At 39.6% G+C, this 15072-nt stretch overlaps 1 protein-coding gene across 3 annotated transcripts in view; it reads left to right on the top strand.

Moving 5' to 3' along the window:
• nr6a1a (nuclear receptor subfamily 6, group A, member 1a) overlaps positions 1-6791 on the top strand; it is a 128887-nt gene extending 122096 nt beyond the window's left edge. For all 3 annotated transcript variants that reach the window (XM_035956523.2, XM_055011757.1, XM_035956525.2), the window contains one exon: positions 1564-6791. In XM_035956523.2, coding sequence (XP_035812416.1) covers positions 1564-1694 — 131 coding nt within the window. In that variant the 3' untranslated portion in view covers positions 1695-6791. The remainder of the gene's footprint in view (positions 1-1563) is intronic.
• Positions 6792-15072: the final 8281 nt, after the last annotated feature.

The following is a 15072-nucleotide window of genomic DNA, read 5'->3' as shown; positions in this document are numbered from 1 at the left end:
TTGGCTTTTAATATCATGTACTTGAAAGAAGAGTTGAGTTTAATTTGGTATGAAAACAGCATTGATAGCAGCAGAGTGGTGAGTATTACATGAATCTATTGGCAAATATCCATTAAATAAAGCCAAGCTAATCTAGTAACAACAGGGTTTTCCACACATCTTCCAGAACTTTGCGGTCAAATCAGATGAGTCTCATCTCAAAGCCAAAAAGCTTCCTGAGGACAAAAGTGGAGTGGAGGACAATGGTTACTTCACAGCCTTTAATTGTGCAAACAGGCTAAACTTTTGACATTACTGTGTCTTCATCAGAGTCAAAGTGGATAAAGACATGAGATGAATAGATACTAGGAATCTAAAGCAGGTGTTTAACTGTCATTGGATAATTGATTGAACAGCACATTAAATCAATTAGATCATAAAAACATGGGTGGTATTGAACGGTAGTGTACCATTATTAATGATTAAAGACGCTGTTTATGACATTCAGAACCTCATCAGCATCTCAGACCAAAACACACAGGCATCTTCAACAGGAAAGGGAAGTTTTCTTGTATTGATAATGTGACTTATACAGAGAATCACATTAAAATAGTGGTGGGACGCAATTAAAAAAATAATTAATTAGAGGCTTTGTAATTAATTAATCATTATTAACCACATTTGTGTCAAATAGCAATATTTGACACAATAAGGAAAGTTATTCAATTCAAATAAATGTTGGCTGACGACTGCATCGAATAGACATACACGTGAACTTAAGCAACAGAATTGTTTGTTTCATTTCTATTTATCTGCATTTTTCATCTGTCTATTACATTCACAGATTAAGGCAAACTCCAAGTCCAATTATAGTGATTATATTCAACATATTAAAACTTTTTGTGAACTCAAGCACTTTGTGTGTTGATAAGTGGTCTATTATGGGATGGCTACACCGTTTGCCAGTACCAGGACTGTCATAGCTAACATATGGTGCATCTCGTCGGAGCTCATTTACATGAAATAGTTTCATTTATGCAGAGGTCCGACGCATCGTGAAATTTTTGTTTAACGTCTAAACTAGCCATCGTTGAACTAAAACGAGGACAGATTCAGCAACTTATATCTCGCCAAAAATCTTTCAGAAATACTTTTTGCTGAACACTTTGCATAATAAAAGAGAGAGCTTGCGACCAAACCGTCATGTTAGTCCGACGTTTCTGTGCTGATTCACTCAATGCGTCCTGTACATCTTCTTCATGGCTGCAAACAGACTTTAGGTTCATTACCGCCACCTACTGGGCTGGAGTGTTCATCAGTGTTACCGGTGTGCCAGGAATTAGGGAACTGAGAAAAGTTCAACCAAATGCGCTATTTTTTTTAACACGTTATTTTTTCTGTAGTTAATTAATTGTAATTAACGTGTTCAAATCTCAGCCCTACATTAAATCAAAGCAGGTTATTATTTACCTCCTCTTTACAGAGAGTAATCTCGCAGGAGGTGATGCACTTTTCCATATTTTTTTGGGTGAGAATCTTCCCTTCCTGATGCTACAGTGTGGTGTGTTTTGCTTTTCTTTCCAGGGAAGCTGGTGAATGTCCCTCTGGAACAGCTCCCCCTCTTGTTCAAAGCAGTCTTGCACTCCTGCAAATCCAGCCTGACCAGCTACAGGACCGGCCCGTCGCCCTGCGTGACCACCTCCTCCGGAAACTAAACCCTCCCCGACCGCCCGGGTTGAGGGACTGGTCTCCCTTCTTGTGAATGTGACAAGCAGCTAGTTTGTTTTTTGTAACTTTTTTCTTTATATATTTATTACACGACAGAGCTGAATGTATGCTGATTTACACTGTGCACATGCTTCTGTACAAAACAAATGCTCGTAGATGCATTGGTCTTTGGAGTTTACAAGTGTGTATCCAGTTTGCTCAATGTCTCAGTGTTGCCATTTTTAGAGCTAGACTTTAAAAGAGTTTATTTTATTCAGACGGGGCGGCTAGACACATGTGACGAGTGTTTTGAGACTACCTCAGGAAGATGTTGCTATTTTCAGGTACCTTTTCTTGCTGTTAAATGAAGAGTTGCCCAGTCTAAAACCAATCCCTGCGGATGCTTTGGCACCTCAATCAGAGACAGAATGTTCAAAGGAGCTGCATAAATCGCAGTTTGAAGAACGGTGTTTTTGTTACACTGAAAATGCAAAAATTAATTAGCAAAATTGAGCTCCTTTATCTGCATGGCCTCTCAGACATCCTGCTTATGAGAGGCGGTCTTGTCAATTTAACATTCCACGAGTTAAGGTGACAGTTATTGGATCTGTGGGATCATTTTAAAAGGAGCATACGGGTATTTTTTACAATCATAGACTGGGGCTTTAATGTAAGGATTAATTGCAGGGGAAGGGGAGGATAGCTAGGTTTGCTGTTTTTTGTTTTATTGTTTTTCTTTCTTGACCAAAGTGTTATGCAATGCTTTTTTCCAAACACCCATTGATGGGTAGAGAGCTGACAGCTCAACAAAAATCTTTCTTATCAATGAAGGATCAGGATGAGAAATGAATCAATCTGTGTCAGAGGGGAAACCCTCTACTGGACAGACACATGTATCGCCAGATTTCATTCTGAATGCTGCTAAACAGGCACACATTCTTGTGCTCACATATATGCATAGAGCAGACGTGACGCTTCTGGTCAGAGGGCTTGTTTTTTGGAGCTCTGCAGCCTTCATTGCCAGGAAACACGGTGCGTTTCACCTGCTCTCAACACACTGTAACTCTAACAATACTGGCTTTGTGTGCTTAAAGTGGCAGTCTGTGTAATCTTGTGTTTTTCAGTTTATTCAGAACAAACAAAAAACAAGAAATGCACAACGTTCCTGGGTCAAATCAACATATGCCTGAAGCAAGCTGAACCAACTGGAATGCACCAGAAAACGTCAGCGTTCATCCCTGCAGTTCAGCTCCAGCCAGAGTCGAGCCTTTTCTTGTGTTGACTTCGAACCAGTTGTTAGCGTTCACGGTTCAAGTCAGTTTTAAACTAATGTAGACTGTTTTCAGGTCTTGTAAGGTTCAATCAGCATTTTGCACAGACCCAAGACCCAACAGCAGTTTAAGTCCCATGTGCCCCTGATCCAAAAAGTGTGTCTGCTTCTCAGGTTTTAGAAGGCATGGCTGGCCCAAACACCAGCAGAGGACATTTATTTGATGAAAAAGTGGCTTCAAGTTTCCCACCTAAGTGTTAATCACTTTTACCTGGCTAACAGTGGACTTAGTGTGGTTGACCCAGGCTCAATGAATGGAGGATTTAGATGACTTACCCCTATCTTGCGTACTCTCTGTGACAGATATGCACACTTTTAAAAAGAACAGCCATAGAAAATGGTCTTTATTTTTGAAGTATGACATGATCATTTCAGACTGCTTCAGTCTTCTTGGATTCCTCAAGTCGTTTCATGATTTCCGAACAATTTGAAATGCAGACAAAATGCAGTCCTCGCAACGACTCTCTTTTTTTGCACACACCGGTGAGTTTGGGAGACTTGATCCTTGACCTCAGCCCCTGCCCACCCAGTGTGTTCCTCTCTCCCAGGTCCCTGCCGACCTGGATCTAAACAGGGTAAAGTGAGTGTTATGTATTGCGTTCAGGAGTTCCTCAGTGACCATGCTGATGTACTTGTAGTATTAGTAGATGTAGGTTCAAGGACATTGTAGGTCCTCTTGTAGAAAAGTGTTTTGGGTTTTTTTTTTTCCTTTTCCACTTTATTTCCCTTCAAGGTCCCCACCCCACCCACCCCTTCATCAGTGAAAGTGAATGTAGTTTGAAGGTGAGCTCTCTTGACATTGGTGATGGACGGAGTGAGAGGCAGTGGCATCTTGAGAATGTCACGGCTTCCATCCACCAGTGTGTGTGCAGCCTTAACAACACCTCCAGTCCAATGCAGTGTTCCTCTTTCAAATGCTTCAGTTAGCCTCTTTTCATTTTAATTTTTATACCTTTTCATGTACCATTGTAGTTATTGTGAATGTTTTGGGGTTTTGTTGTTTTTCACATATTCATTGTCTTTTTATTTTATGTTTTTTGAGTGAAGACAAGCCGTATCATTTTCTAAGCTTTGAATGAATTCTGAACTTTTCTGTGAACTCATTCCCTTGTCCACAGCGTATGGTTTATCAAAGGAAGTGTTGTTCAGGCAATGTCAGCCACATTTTAGATGGGCAGTGCTCATATCTTGGAGCTTTTTATGTTTCTCTGAATTGTTTTACACTGCAAACATGATGTTTTGGAGTGATCATTGGTTCTAAATTTGACTGAAATTAAATACATTTTCTACAAGTAGGAAAATGTACATTAGACTTCTAGGAAACAACCTCAGGACTGGATTAAAGAGTTTTTTTATATCTAAGTTACAACAAAAAAACTTACTTAACTTGCCTTTGTGGTTTGTAGCCATGTTGATAGTTTTGGTTTTATCTGCCCTTTCTTTGAGATATCCGCCTCCATATCAGACTTCGGAGACGAGTTGGACTTCATTATGGTTTTCACTTTATTAAGTTACTGAGATACTTTAGTTTCCAGACATATAATTAGGAGACACATCTAGTGAAGTCCATTTGAATGAATTCCATTCATCTCCTTTTTGTTGGCGTAGGTAAAGAAATTCAAAATCTGCACTCCAAAAACCAAACTATCTGTATGGCTACATACAACTACATGTACGTGAGAAATGTGGTTTTCTTGTACTTTTAGTAAACTGACCTTTTAGACCACATAATCTCAGGGATAGGTAATTTTATGTAACAAAACTCTGTGGGTGTGATTTTAAAGAATAGATCCTCCTTAAATTCTATGCTTTACCACTGCTAAGAAGCGTGTTAGCTGTCAGGCTTCGGTGTCTGAACAGAAACACTGGGGGAAATTTCGGCTACTAGAGAAAGGCTCAGGGTGGCCAACAACAAAGTCAGTTCAGGAATGCACTGAATATCACACACTGCTGAGATCTGACAGTGGAAGAGGATCTAAAGGGGAATTTAGTCCTTTAATGTAGCAGCAAATAATACCACCAATCAGCACCAAAAAACCTCACCACAGCTACCTTACTGCCACGGCTCTGGCTTTCTAACTGTCGTATTTTGATACACACATGCTGGAGAAAGTGTTCTTTTTGTTTCCTGTATTTTTATTTTTTGTTTGCAGACAAGGGATATGTCATTTGCAATTTCTGTACTGAAACTACCTCTTTATTTGTCATCATGTTGCTTACTTTCAAATGATTTTGTCTTATTTATTGGTTTCATTGCACCAATGTTCTGTTATTTTGTGTCTCTTGTTCCACTCAGTGACCTCTCAGATTTATCAAGCAGCGTTAGTTGTTTCTTTTTTTCTTTTCTTTAAAACATATTGCCTCATTTACCTCTCTACCTCAGACTTGCCAGCTATTTGTCAGCAGCTTTTACATCTTGTGTCAGGGATCCTCTACCAACTCTCCCCACCCACCCCTTTTTTTGTGAAATGAGCATCATCTTATATTTCGCTTCTGCCCTGTTGTTGTGATTCCAATACCAAAGATGAAAGAATGTCAATGACAATGTCAGTGTACTGATTAAGCATTCATGTGATGCATTCCCACTGCCGTTAAACGCTGCTTTATTTTTCTGCGTTGACCTTATCGGAATACGTCTCGTTATCTTGTGAATGGCTGTTTGCTGTGCACACTGAATTCTCCACATCACGATATGCCGGCGTGTTTTTCCCCCCATTGTTCTTCATGATTGTTGTTTGTTGGTGAGACAGTTCAAGGCAACAATGGGAGCGCTATCATATCTGACTCTGTCAATGCTGCTTGTGATCAATTATCAATCGGAGAATGTAACTGTGGTCAAACTGACATCTCCTTGTGTTTACATGCTCTCGCTCGTGTGTGTGACCCTGACGCTGTGGCACGCGACGACCGACAGACTACTGTAGTGTTATCACTGGGGTTGGACTCACACGATACAGAACATGAGGGCAACCCACAATGGGCAGCTCTTAGGACCAGCTAGTTACACCCTGAGCTTTAGTTGCATCATATTACTTTTAATACTTTTTGTTCTCATTGCAGAGATCTAGGGATGCATAGGGAACACTTTCAGTTTTTAGCAAGTGAAAATCAATGAAGAAACTGCATTTGTTGTATTTTCTGTACATGTGCACAACACCGTTTTACGTAATAGTGGCTACAACCAACATTTTTGATGCTTTCGTGTCAGTTATTTTCCTCCAAACATATTTAAAATCTCATCACCTAACTGCTCATGTTTTTTGTATTGAACTTCTGTTGCAATTGTCCCAGATCTCAGTAATGACAACTGATAGGAAACGGTTCCATAACCCGTAGAAAGAATTTCAAAAATGTTTTAAAGGTTGTACACAAAAGCTGACTTTTCCACATAAGAAAATGTAGGTAATGTAATGAGAGAGGAACCACCATCTAATCCAGTACTCCACCACTAAATCCAGTAAAATGCCGGTTTAATGAGAACTTATGTGTCCAACCACGGTGCTGTAGCACTGCAAGAACCTTGTACAGGAGCACAAGATGAGAGGAGTTTGGGGGAAGCAAGAGTAGAAAAAAGGTGACATATCTCAGGGAAGAAATAGATTTACATGCTGTCATCAGACAACTGAAATGCCTTTATGTTTTTCTCTTCAGAAATCTCTTGTCTGCTCTTGTTACTTTAACTACCTGTGAAGAATGTGATCCTTTACGTGTTAAAAGCATGTGTAGAATGTGTTAGGACTTGAAACCAAATAAATGTGAACGTTATGCAAGTGTACTCGCATTGTCCTCCAGTTTGTCTGTTCATCTTGGGCTTTTATTGGCAGAGATAAGAGATGAGAGGAAGCGTTGAGACGATGTTCTGTTTGGTCACTAACAGGCAGAGGGCGTGCACCTGAGAGCTGGGTGGACGGGAATTTGGACATTTGTCCCTGACCTGTTGCTCAACACACTCCGGTGTGTTATTTCCACTGAGATGGTATCATTAAAATAAACAGAAAAGTGTTGGGCGGTAATCTGCTTTTATCAGTCAGCTCATTTAGTCCAAGTCATGACGACAAGTCATGACAGACCAACATGAGGTTTTTTAACACTCAGAAGCCATTAATACACAGTAAACTGACTTGGTTGCTGTTGTTTCATAAAATGGACACATTGACTTTATAGTCTGCTTAAAACCGAACAAGTGTACTGTTTGAAAAAGTAATCTCTAGCAGTTTTACCTAAATATGATAGAAATATGAAGTAGAAAAGCACTCAGAGAGTGCAGTACTCCGCTAAGGCTGCTCAACTGTTGTATCATTTCCGACGGCTGAAATCTTTAACAAATCCGTGGATCCAGACTATAAGCTGCATCACTGCCAAAATCTACTCACTTGGTGCTTGTGTCATTTCTGACCTGCAAATCAGTTAATCAATTTTTGAGTAATGTTGCTAACAGACAAACCAACATCGATCGTCACATGATAATAATAATTGTGATCCTTTGATGTCCTCCATGCTGAAAGATCCTGGGAAGGCCGGGACACGAAGCAGGGATCTTCTAGCTGCAAGGCGACAAGTGCTAACCACCACACCACGGTGCAACCAAAAAAAGCCAAAAAAAAGTTACCACCTGGATTTAACTAAGCAAATAAGGAAGAGCCTTTCATTTGGATAATTACTGCAGTGATGAATATACTTCAGCTGCAACAACTTACTTAAACCTAGCTGATGCAGTGAGGAGCTTGTAATTTCTACAACAACCATGTCCTCAGACATCCTGTGGTCATGAAAAGGATGTTAATCTGTCCTCAGAAAACCCTGGTGACAACACTCAAAAGAGCTTGTCAGAGAGCAACTGGCAGAGGTCACCGAGGTAGTTAAGAAGCTCCTCGGTGGCAAGGTGCCAGGTGTGGACGAGATCTGCCCCGAAATGCTGAAGGCTCTGGACATTGTTGCACTGTCTTGGCTGACAAGTCTGTACAATGTGGCGTGGGCAACAGGTACGGTACCTGTGGAGTTGCAGACCGGGGTGATGGTTCCCATTTTCAAAAAGGGGGACTGGAGAGTGTGTTCCAGCCATAGACTGTGTATAAAGATGGACGTAGCGTCTGGCTCCAAAAATGAAGCCAATATGGAAGTGTCAAAAACTTGCAATATCACACCATTTGCTAGGGCTGGCTCCAAAAAGCTCTGGCTCCAGAGACCCCAATTCATCACGGGAAAAACTAAAATTTGATACACTGCTTTTCTACAGCTCATGATTTTTTTCCCGTTAGTTTTCATGGTCAAAATGAGAGATCAGTTGGCCGATCTTAAAATAAATAAATATTGATTTTTTTTTTTTTTTTTATAGAGCGTTAAAGTTTTGCGGAGCCAGGGGGCGGGGTTACTTGACTGACAGTCCGGTCTGGAATGATTGACAGGTCCTGTGGAGGAGGCAGCAGAGACTCTGCTCTCCTCGTTTGGGTTAATTCTGGTATAATAACTGTTGGTTTGTTTATCGGTGGAGCAGCAGAACATTTTCCACAGACAGTTTTCCTGCCCGTTGGCTTGTTTTAACCAGTTTTCTGCCTTCGGCTGATTCTACCAGCAGACACTGAAAGGACTCTGATTGTTCGGTAAGTGTTTATTTTCTTAACGGTGCTGCTTTTAATGCACTTTATATGTAGCTTTAGTGTCAGATATAATGTGTGCCATGCACTCCAGATGTTGGTGGAGTTTATTTCTGTGTGTTGACCAGAGAAGAAAGTTAGCATCCGGTAAATATTAGCTTTAATGTTAGCGATGCTAATCGAGCTAGCTGCTCAGTCGTAGCCTGATTAAAGCTAACGTAGCATTAAGCTAACGTAGCATTAAGCTAACGATGTTTGTGTTGCGTTTTATGTAACACCTGAAGTGTGTTGTGTCAGTGTAATGTGGTACATTTAGTTAATAAAACTGTCAGTGGAGATGCAGGTTCACATTAATGTAACATTTAGAAAACCTAAATATGATTAAAACAGTGAGGTTAAGGTTCTGTGTTGTCAGTAGTCCTGAATATCTGCTGAGTCTTTGAAGTTAAACTGGAGAAAACAGTAAGTCTACTCTCTAGTCGTTAACATTGTTTAATGACTGGTTCACATGTTGTAGTACATATTCCTGCAGTGTTGATTGGAAAAATAAACTCACAGAATATGATCAATATAATGATGAACACTACAGTTATTACATTTAAATTACAGCACAGATAAGCTGGATAATAAAATTCTCTCCCCTAAAGCTAAAGTGACTACAGGCCTTTCTGTCTTTCAGTGCTTAGAAAACTATATATGACAGGAAATCTTTCCACGGTAACTTTAAAAATGAACCTCTGCTGTTGATGCTGATACTGTGATGTCTGTCTTTATCTCAGGTGTCTCATTTTCACTGAGGATCTTCTGAGTGAAGCCAGTAGAAGGAAAACCTCATCTGGATGTGAAGGAGGAGACTGAATGGACGACATCCTCAGTGAACCACTTCCTGTTTAGCTTTCACTTACAGAAGGACAGACCAACTGTTTCAGCTGTTTATTATTCTCTGTTCTTAGTATCCACAGGTTCCATTTATCACTTTTAACTTCATCTCTGCTGTTGTAGCATAATGATAATACAGAGTACATGTTGCCATTATTTATAGCAGATATGCTGCATTAAAACTTCAACACATTCAGGTCAGGAGCTTCATTATTTCCTTTACTGCACATTTAAAAACTACATTTAACAATTCTGAACTGTAAAGATGTTTAAACACATATAATAAATGGATGAAATAAATAATGTGACAGTGAAATGTAAAAACTGAGCAGTCACAAAAGTTGTATTATGAAGAGAGGAGCTGAATCTGCAGCATTATTGTTATTACTGGAAGGATGAGGAGGACGTCAGTGCTGCTCTTCCTCACAATGATGAAGGAGAAAAGACTCTTCAGACAACCACAGCTGGATGTTCATGTTCTCTGTAGCTCTCAGTTCATATCAGACCAGATGTTCCCAATGATTCAGACCAAGGCTGGAAGGAAAAGACACTAACAGTGAGGAAAAGATCTACAAGGTTCTTTCATTCCAACTGCTGGAACATTAAATATCAGAGTGAACACAGCAGGATATGAATGGAACACAATAGAGTGTTGTATTTTTTTTTTTTCCAATTTTTTAATCTTCTGGAAATGTTTGTTTTCCTGGTTGAGGCCAAAGAACATTTTACTGCCTTAGATGGACAATAAAGTTTATTCTGTTTTATTCTAATGTATCATTAGCATTAACATGAGCTCCACAGTTATCTCACCATACACTGTTGTAGAGAAAAAAACTGAAGCAAAGTACAGAGATATTAGAACTGAACTGAGAGATTAACATTCATCAGTAACAGTTCTGTGGCGGAACATTAACGCAGATTTATTTATATCTGCTGATAATGAAAACGGCAGTTATCCATTATGATTGATCAGCTGTGACCTGCAGGAAACTTAGCTACAGCCTACAGTTAACTAGTTTATGACACTGACAAACCTGATTTAGCATCAGTGTTAACACTAAATGAGGAAACGTAATCTCAGATTTACAGAACAACTTGCTTCCAGGGAGACCTCCTCTGGAGGTTTTCCAAACATGTCCACCTGAGAGGAGACCCCGAGGCAGACCCAGAACTCACTGGATTGACTATATATCTCTATACCTCGTCTGACCTGGGAACGCCTCGGGATCCCCCAGGAAGAGCTGGAAAGCTTCGCTGGAGTGAGGGATGTCTGGAATGACTTGCTTCACCTGCTGCCTCCGTAACCCGACCCCGGATAAGCGGACGACAATGGATGGATGGATGGACCAAGCAAAGAAAACAACTAAGGAGATTTCTGCAACTACTAAAATCAGGTTAAGAACCATCCAATGCATTATTAAAACCTGGAAGTATAGTGGTGAACCATCATCTTCCAGGAACAAATGTGGTCGGTCATCTGGTCTGATGAGTCCAGATTTACCCTGTTCCAAAGTGATGGGGGCATCAGGGTAAGAAGAGAGGTGGATAAAGTGATGCACTCATCATGGCTAGTGCCTACCGTACAAGCCTGTGGAGTTTAGGGTTATGATCTGGGGTTGGTCAAGTTCAGCAACATTATGTTCCCAAAGAATGAGGTCAGTTGACTACCTGAATATACTTAATGACCAGGTCTTTACATCAATGGAGTTTTTCTTCCCTGATGGCATGGACATGTTCCGAGATGACGATGCCAGGATTCATGGGGCTCCCATTGAGATTGAGTGGTTCAGGGAGCATGAGACATCATTTTCACACATCGATTGGCCTCCACAGAATCCAGACCTCAGCCCCATTGAGAATCATTGGGGTGTTCTGGAGAAGACTTTGCACTGTAGTCCAACGCTCCCATCATTAATATAAGATCTTGGTGAAAAATGACTGCATCTCTGGACAGAAAAAAATGCTGTTACATTGCAGAAGCTTATTGAAATGATGCCACAGTGAATTAGTGCCATATTCAAAGCTAAAGGCAGTCCAACAAAATATTAGAGTGTGACTTTTTGGATGGGCAGTGTATTCTTGTTAAACTTATTTTTGAATTTAGATTTTGCAGAGGAGTGTTTAGGTTTTTTCATACACAATAAAAAAAACTGAATCTGCCTCTATATTAACAATTAATAAAGTCAGTGTATGAAGAAACCTCCTTTTTGTTGCTAAGCCTGAGGTATCTCCAGACTATGCAGCAGAAATGTTATTACATACAAATTTCAGCTTCATAGGTGAAAGATAATTTCACCCACACACACTAAAAACATCTACAAGTAGCAAACAGGCTGATCTCAAATGTAGGTTTGACAGTAAAGAGGCAGCGTATCAGATAGTTTTCACTCACAGTCCAGGTTCAAGGCCAAGATTCATTAATATTTCCTTTAAAGACAGAAGTGAATGAGACTCGGGTAATAGCATCATCTTTGCTTCAGGTTTATTATTCAAGCTGACCTGGATAATTACATCATTATCCATGATGTGACTGATATCATTTATCATAGTGAGGAGTGACTTCAACTCTGACTACTCACTGTTTAGACACATGCACCATTAAACTGTTGAGTTCTATGCTGGTCAACATTAACTGGGTCCAGTAAGTGTGTCCTGGATGTCCTGCTGACTTACTCACATAGAAATAAATGAGGCAGCTTTGAAGGTATGTCCTCACGTGAGGTTGTGCTATTTCCACAAGTGGGCTAGAAATGTAAAGACTTGTGTAAATGAAGTGCTCCCTATTATCTCTAGCCTTGTAGAGTAACACAGCAAACACAACCTGTGTTAGGGGAATTTTTCAGCTTTCAGTTCCTGATGCCCCCAAGAACAATCCAAGCACACCCTTTTATGAACCATTTTTTTTCTTAAACAAGTGAAAAGAAATAAATGAAGAAAGTATTAAACAAGAAAAGCACTCAGAGAGCGCAGTACTCCTCCAAGGCTGTTCATTCCCCTATATGGCACTGTCAGAAATGCAGCATATTTTTATAGAAATGCAGCAGTTTTTTTATTATTGAGATCAATAGTCACAACAACATGGAATGTGGCCATTTACTATAGATGTAACCACAAACAAAATGATCTTGCGCTGAGCACAAGTGTGTGTTATGCATGTGTACATTATGTACGGATACCAAATCACATGACCTAAATATCTTGCAAGCAGCTGGAATCGATGGGACTCGGAAACACCCCCACAATTTAATCAACTGTTCCTTGTATCATTTCCGGTGGATTTGTTGTAGGATCACAATCATGTGATCACTTGCTGCCATAGTTACAGTGATGTGTCGCTATCTTGCAGTGATACAGAAATCTTTATCAAATCCGTGGATCCAGACTATAAGCTGCATCACTGCCAAAATCTAATCACTTGGTCCTTGTGCCATTTCTGACCTTCCCTGATAATTTCATCCAAACCCATTAGTCCGTTTTAGAGTAATGTTGCTAACAGACAGACAGACAGAAGGCAGATGGACAGACAGACGTACGCCAATCGTCACATAACTCTGCCGCCTCCTTGGTGGAATAATAAACTACAAAGAACCTAAACAGGCATCTTCACTATATCTACACTAAAAATCTAAATCAGAATGAGAATCACAATCAGAAGGTTTTATAGTCAAGGAGGTTTTCACATCCAAGGAATTTGACTTGGTGTTTTAGTGCAGTGAAACAGTAACATGCAGATTAGGGCTAGGACTTTAACATGTTAATTTCAAGTAAATAATTACCAAAAAAAAATAATAATAATGCTTTAACAAAAAATAACGCATTTAATCGCACCTTTCTCAGTTACCTAATTTCTGGCACACCAGTAACACTGATGAACACGCCAGACCAGTAGGTGGCGGTAATGAACCTAAAGTCCATTTGCCAGCCGTGAAGAAGATGCACAGGACCCAGTGTAGTGGGCACTTAGCTGGTCACAAAACAGCGTTTTAGCTTCAATCTGGTAGAAATGTCAGACCAACAAGGCGGCTCGACTGCAAACTTTCTGTTTTATTACACAAACACTTCAGCAACAAGTATTTATGAAAGCATTTGAGGCTAGAAATAAGCTGCTGAATCTGTTCTCGTTTTAGTTCAACAACTTGGTTCTACTGCATGAAGTAGAATCAAGTCTACTTTATGCAAATGCAGCAACGGGAATGCAACTCGAAATGCGCTGCAATGCAACCAGCGTGCTCTGCAGTGCATTTCACATACACAATGAATGGGATCCAAGAAACTGACAATCCTGTGGACACATTAGTTATGACAGTCCTGGTACCGGACAACTTTTCAAGACATTGAAAGTGCTTGAGTTTACAGAAAGTCTTAATATGTTGAATATAATCGCTATGATTGAACTTTGAGTTTGCATAATCTATGAATGTAGTCGACAGATGAAAAATCCAGATAAATAGAAATGAAACAAACATTTTTATTGTTTAAGTTCACATATATGTCTATTCATTGATTCAGCTGTCAACCAAATTTTATTTGAACTGAAAAATTTTGCTTATTGTGTCCAGTACTGCTATAAATAAATGTGATTAATCGAGATTAATTACAATGCCACAAATTAATTAGATTCATTTTTGATCACGTCTCACCACTAATACAGATTAAATGTGTTGCCAGTTGTAGTGAAAAAAGAAAAAAAAATCTGCCCCCTTTTTAAAACTTAATGGGATGATTCTCATCAAACTCAAGTGACATAAAGTAATTATTTCCCAAGATGTTCTGCCCGTATCTTGTGCAATGTTCAGGTTTCCTATGTAAAAACACACAAATTTAAGAAAAATGAAGGTTTTAAAACAAAATCTTGACAAAGGAAGTCTTCAGGCGCTGTCCTCAAGATTAAGCCTTAAATTTGAACCTGTCTTCAGGCCAATATCACACTGATGCTGTGGTTTACTCTTCGTTAACGCAGAGAGGCCAGAGAGGAGAAGATGGAAGAAATCGAGAGGAAAATAAAATATGCTTGATGAATAAAATAAATGCTCAAAAACAACATACAGAGGAGCAAGTTGGTGGAAGATACATTCAGCATCTTTCTGGAGTTGGTGTGTAAAATAAAGTATGTGGAGGCAACATTTTCCCCAGTACTGATAATACATGTGGTGCATTGAAAGCAAAATGTACATGTTGATTCAAGGATTTTTCATTTTTTGTAAGATAAGAAATGAAAGACATTCTTTTTTTTTAATGATTTAAAGCATTTCAAGTGTCGTACTGTACAGAAGACATTGGTGAGTTCCTTCTCCCTCTAGCTGTGGTTGTGCTGTCTCCATAGAGATGCAGGATGTTAAATGGCTGTTCAAAATTAGTCTCTAAACAGTGTATAAAAATGTGAGAGTAGCAAAGAATGACCAGAGACTGCTTGAACTTCAGAGAATTAAAAATACAACGCAAGATTGCTGACAAACTGGAACATAAGGCAAACATTCACAGTATTTTTACCATAATAAAAGAAGCCAACCTCCATGAACTGCTGTGATGCCATCATGGCAGCTGCTTTTGCATATTACAGAGGTGGTGTTTTCAATGCTGACT

Source organism: Amphiprion ocellaris, chromosome 6, assembly GCF_022539595.1.
Source record: "Amphiprion ocellaris isolate individual 3 ecotype Okinawa chromosome 6, ASM2253959v1, whole genome shotgun sequence".
Taxonomy (NCBI): Eukaryota; Metazoa; Chordata; class Actinopteri; family Pomacentridae; genus Amphiprion; species Amphiprion ocellaris.
The sequence above is the reverse complement of the archived record's forward strand: the minus strand, read 5'-3'. Positions and strand labels throughout refer to the sequence as shown.